This window comes from Hippopotamus amphibius, chromosome 6, assembly GCF_030028045.1.
Source record: "Hippopotamus amphibius kiboko isolate mHipAmp2 chromosome 6, mHipAmp2.hap2, whole genome shotgun sequence".
Taxonomy (NCBI): Eukaryota; Metazoa; Chordata; class Mammalia; order Artiodactyla; family Hippopotamidae; genus Hippopotamus; species Hippopotamus amphibius.
The window spans coordinates 16,140,520-16,146,519 of record NC_080191.1 but is presented as its reverse complement, the minus strand read 5'-3'; the positions used below and the strand labels follow the sequence as shown (position 1 = coordinate 16,146,519).

General features: G+C 42.1%; 1 protein-coding gene across 1 annotated transcript in view; it reads right to left on the bottom strand.

Annotated features, from left to right (window-relative positions):
* Nucleotides 1-1,172: 1,172 nt before the first annotated feature.
* SIM1 (SIM bHLH transcription factor 1) overlaps nucleotides 1,173-6,000 on the bottom strand; it is a 67,503-nt gene continuing 62,675 nt past the window's right edge. The window contains exons 10-11 of the mRNA XM_057739518.1: nucleotides 4,840-5,242; nucleotides 1,173-2,822 (exon numbers count right to left, since the gene is read on the bottom strand). Of these exons, the coding sequence (XP_057595501.1) occupies nucleotides 2,092-2,822; nucleotides 4,840-5,242 (1,134 nt within the window). The 3' untranslated portion in view covers nucleotides 1,173-2,091. The remainder of the gene's footprint in view (nucleotides 2,823-4,839; nucleotides 5,243-6,000) is intronic.

Here is a 6,000-nt window from a genome sequence, read left to right as displayed (position 1 = left end):
ACTTTACTTCATGTTGAAAACTGATCAACAACCCATTTTAAGTGTTCCAGGGGTTTCCATAAATATTTTTCTCAAAATTACTGAACATTTTTGCTTGTCTAGTTCAAATTTTAGTTTTTATTGTTCTTTTAACATTTTTGAAAGTATATATGATAACTACTAACTTTCTCACTCACTTGCACCTTTTTCATTTACAGCACAAATGTTGCTGTCATACCCAAGAACTATTTATTTAATATTATGTAGCCTCCTTTCTCACGTACAAACAACCCAGTATTCATCTCTCAGATTACCATCATTCAGATTGTCACCTGCCTCTGGACTGCCAAATAACTGTGTTAAACGATGAACATATAGTACTAATCCCTGAGTGTTCAAATGTCATGTTCTGCCTTCAAAATAAGTAAGTTCTTCCAATACATTCCCCTCCCTTCCATATGGCAAGAGTTTCTGGCATGGAACCCTAGGAAATATTTTCTATGAAACTTCTCTAATCACTCTGTCACTTTGCTTTGATTACTAGAAAATGGTGCATTAAGTAAATCTTACTTACTTTTCTTCTCCCTCATCAGTTTCTACCATCTATACCTTGGTTGAACTAGAAAGTTGACTGTAACAATAACATGCCTAAAAGAGCCCATGCACCTGCTTAAGTTTCAAAGCATCTAGACCTCTGTAGAGTGCAGAAAAGCCAGAATGATGAGGCTTGATAACTCACAGCAGAGAGTTAACTGGTCAACAAGTTCAATTCTGCTACACCAACAAAGCACAGAACCATGGAATTTCATAGCTGCCATACAGATAAAGAAATTGGGGCCCAGGTGTGGTGAGTGATATATATGTACTCCTAAAATAAGTTACAGGCAGGGTCAGAACTGGGCATCTAGTCTGCTGCTCTTTCTACCGTATCACGTGAACTTAAGACCAAGTTTGTTTTTGCTGTTTACAAACAATATGGAAAATGAACACTTTGCCTGTTCCTTCAGTCAGAGTACTACTCTTGCCCTTTTAACCACTTGTCTGTCAGCCCAAGCTTTTATCTTAGACTCCCTCCGGAGGCTTTCCACATGTCACATTTGCACATCTGTGCTTTGAAATGTATTCAAACACTTACACTGCTGTTATGTAGCACTTCACTGGTTTTCCTTAGTTTTTTATTGTTGGTTTTTTCTCACTTATCAGTCTTTTTCCTCAGTGACTTAGTTTGAATTTTACTTTGACAAGCCCCAAATATGTTGATTACTTATGCTGACCCTGAAATTGTTTGTTTTGCGATATCATTTCATTTCTCTCTGCCCCTGGTTTTTCCATCTTTACTAACCTATTTCCAGTTGGGCACACCAGGCTTTTGATGTGTGTCCCAATATCTCAGCGTTTTTACTTAGAAAAACCCTTACTGCTACATCAGTGTGATCCTGTTCTTTGTCTAACTCAAAAGTAAGGTGAAAAATCACTACTTCCTGATTGCTTATAATGGATACCAGGTGAAAACTCATTCTTGTATCATATCCAGAACAATTTCCCTAATTCATGCCTGAACCAAATGAGCTGGATTGCTGAAACTACAAAGAAGAAACCAGTTTACAAGATGTATCTCTCTCTCTCTTAGTTATCTTGGGAATGGAAATTTCTCTAAGACAGTTAATGTGCTAGGGTTAAGGAAAGTCACCCACTTGGGGGGTATTTACAGTATATCGTCTACATTTCTGTATGTGAAGTCTACACAGCAGTCTGTGGGTAGTGGTCTGCGTGTATGAAGTTCACTGGATCATCATAATGCATTGTCATCCATTGGTCCTTTCATGTGGTGTATATGCTCACTTAATCTACACACGTATTTTTCAATTCAATTCAAAATTCTGGTTCCCATATAAATAGAGGGGCAATCTGTGATTCACTTCAGCTCCATTATCTGTGTATAACCCTGAATGCCAGTGCTGTTTCTTTGAGTTCACAAGAACACATGTCAAATACCCAGTAACTTAAATTATCCACTCTAACAATCTGTGGCATTGTAAATGTTGGTAATGGGGCATTAAATGGTACATATGTTTCAGAGATCCTTAAAGAACAAAATAGTTTAGAAAAACATCAGCTTCCATTGGTTATTATAACAGATGTTCCCTTGTGTCCTTGCGCTGGATCCGGCTGCATCCTTAGATGGGAAGTTACATCAAAGTGTGAGCCATTACAGCCCAAGGAATAGTTTCTAATGGTTTCGCTGTCATATAAGTGCTCCAGGGCGTATCCAGTTAATGTGTAAGCATGCTTATCAAAATACTGCCGGTGAGAGCCAAAGCAGTTTGGAGAGATGGCAGGATGGTCTGCTGCTGTCTGATGAGGAGACATATCCGAATGTAGATAGTCTTTAGCTAGGATCAAACTGGATTTGGAAATGCGATCCGAATTGGGACTACTGATCCGAGACAGTGCTGTAGGACTGTTGTCATAGTCATTTTCATGGGGGCTCAGCATCTTTCCCTCTCTCTGCTGGATGTGATCACATGGTGAAGTGTTTGCAAGAGTGGAGCTGTGAGAGACTTCGCCTGTTGGTGGGGGCTGCTGGTAGTTTGCAAAACAGAGGGAGTGTTTTTTCCCAGCTCCATTTATGGAAGCCAGTTGGTCTGGGGGGCCTTTCCTTAGCTGCAATCTGTTCTCTTCCTCTTTAATCATTTGCTGGGTGGCTCTTATCAGAGTTTCGATTTTGCTAGGTTCATGTGGGCTACTTTGATACTGCTCAGTGCGATATCGGTCACCTGATTCGCTGGCAGACCCGGGGTCTGGAGAACTGACCACACTATCTTCATCCCAATGACCTCGCCCTAGAAATGAGAAAAAGTAAAAAGTTAAGTGGTCTCAAAATTCACCCCCAAAATTGTGTGTTTTTTTCCTATTAAAAGAAACCTTATATGTTTCATTTTTAATATAGGCACCAATATTTGAAACAGACACAGGCTCACAGGACAGATAGAGTGTCAACACATTGTCCTGGAATTCACAGTGCTCAGTGGCTTTTAAGTGCAGAAGAAGTTTACAAGTTTTCTAGAAGGCAAGCCTTGTTCATGGGTTGTGAAAGCCAATGTTTATACTCATCCCTGCAGGCACATCCCTGGACCTGTCTGGCTGTAAATAATAAAAGAAAAGTGCAAAGGATTTGGTTTATGTTATTTTCTAGAGAAGTGTTATGTTGAAGTGATGCTTAGAAAATGCTTTCAATTGGGTTTGAGGAAGATGATGATATAGGCTGGACTACTTTCTCAATTCCAACTAAATCACTTAAAATATTAAAATTGCTACATGTATTTTGAGTTACAATAAAGCTCTAACATTAGTTATTAAACTGAGGGTTAAAAATATGTATACATATCATATATGCATGTGTATATGTGTGCATGGATATATATATTTGTGTGTGTGTGTGTGTATCTTGTCCCAATCAAAAATATAAATATTGTCTTCTCAAATCTAGTGGTAAGAAAATCTGTTTCACACATAATCATACAGTAACCCTGGCATCTTAGATTGCTTCTGAAATAAGAATAAATAAATATTTTAAATAGTAATAACAACTTGTTCTGAACCAAGGAGAGAGATCTAATACGGAGGAAGAATGCATCTAAAATATTATTCCATAAATTACATTATTCTCAAAACAGTCTGAAGTCAATATAAAAAGAGAGAAGAGAGACAGAAAGAGACATATGAAAGCTATAAACTGCTTAATGCAGCAGGGAAGCCTGGGATCACACTAGTCATTGCTTTCCTTTTCCCTTTTCTTCTTATTTTATTTCTAATATGTTCCTTCCAACCAGGTGGGTTAAGCCAGGATTTTCACTTTACTCCATTCTTGGGTAAAGCAATTGCCCTTTGCCCTAGGTTTCCATTCCCAGGCTACCAAACTAGAGAAAGTCAAAATAAAAGCAGAAAAACAAAAAGCAAAAACGGAAACAAAGCAAAATCATTTACAGAAAACAGTGCCTGGGTGGTATTTGCAGTAGGCTTCTAACGCGTGAGGACAACATCTAGCACATTTCTCATCCTAGAGACACAGCAAGAAGAGTAATATCACAGCCATCAGATCAATCTTAGTGGCACTGACTTTTAATGAAATGGGGAGGGTTTTCAAGACCTGCCTGGACCCAAGCTTGGAATGGACAGAATGAGCTCTCCTTGACCAATAAGGATTCACCCGGACAAAGAAGAGCATTAATAACACTAAAGGCTTTAACTGCAGCACCCATTTCTGTGTGTTTGTAGAGCCATGTAATAATTCCAAGGTGAAAATCCGGGTGGGCTCCACGCCTCACTCCATCCTCCACTCACAGAGGATATTGTGAGTTGCCGTGATGATGGGGGAAAGAGGCAGTTGCTGGCATTTAATGCCCAGAGGACCAGGAAGGTTAAACCACCTGTAACATGCCAATAGTGCCCTCATTGAGAAACCCTGCTAAACAAGCCCCAAACTGCTCTGGTCCACATCTGAAGCATGAGAATACAGAAGAAAATAAGACACAAGAAATTTAAGTGCATACATACTACAAGTTCAACAGACTTAACAACTGCCTTTAACTTAATTTCTTTACTTTTTTTTAATGTTAAAATGGGAATCATGTTTCCTCGCCTGTCCAAAATAAATGTATTTAGCAAACATCAACAAAATTAATACACTTCAGAAGAGTGGATTTGGTGTTTAACATTCCATTGGTTCGAGTTTCTGATGTGTAAATGCCAAGAAGAAAATCGCTGGGTGGGGGTCACTCCAAGGTCAAACCTAGGTTCTGATCAACCCTGCCCGGCGGCGCGACGCTGCGAGGCCGGAGTGGCCGGGGCCGCCCTTACCGTGGATCCTGTGCACGGAGGCGATGTGAGGCATGCCGCTCTCGTAGGCGTCTCTGCTCTCCGGGGAGGCCTTGGTCAGGGGCAAGGCTGCGCGAGAGCCCCACCAGGGCTCCCTCCCCGCCTGCGGCGCTCCCAGGAAGTACCTGCCTGCCTCACACCGGCCGCCCTCGCAGGCCTGCGTGTGGAAGTGCCTCTCCTCCACCAGCCTGGAGTGGTCCAGCGCAAAGCCGTAGCAGAGGGAGCCGCGGTCTGAGAACTGCCTGTAGGCGCACGACGCGTCGTGCTGGGAGCCCGGCCGGTCCGCGGGGTCCAGCAGCTGCGGGGAGGCCGCGTCGGTCAGCGGGCTGCCGCCCCACTGGCTCTCGTGATCAGATTCAGATCTTTCCGTGGGAAATCCCGAGTACTGAAACCGAGAGGGTGAGAAAAGTGCATTTCAAACAAAAAGAAAGTCCCCAAGGTCTGACCGCACCCTTAAGGTCATATGGGGCTTAAGGCACCAAAATAAGACGCCGGCGCCACACTGGGCACCCCTGACTTGTATCACCTAGTCAGTCGTGGTCCCGCAAAAGAAAGCCTCTTGGCTGCCGGAAGGAGGAGATAAAAATAATAACGAACGTGGACTGAACTAAATGCCAGGCACTGTTGGAAGCACTTCACCGGAATTACTCCACATAATTCTTACAAGCGCTTAAGTGGAGATATTAGCAACCTATCCTATATGGATAAGGAAGCTAAGGCCTAAGAGGGAAAATGATTTGCCCAAGACCACAGGGCGAGCAGGTAGCAGAGCCACGATTCAGACCCAGGTTCTCCTTCACTATACAGATGGTGTTGCCAAAGGCAGCGCCCAAGACAGCGTCATATTTTATTCCTATTGGCTTTTCACATTTTTTCTTACTTAAAAAAACAAAACAAAAATAAGGTTTAAAGCTTCACACTGAACTGTCAGCTCTCTGAGAGCCATGCTGGATACAGGCAAGGTCGTTAATAAATGCTTAACCTATTTCAGTCTCAGTGTGACTTTGGAAAAGTCTTGCCCCATATGAGCTAGGCCTATTTACTAGAATGTGTTTCTTGCTTTCTAAGTAATACTTCAGATATGCACAGGCTCATCAGGACAACACAGCTGCAGGCAAGGTTGTGCCCTGTTGGAATCACGCT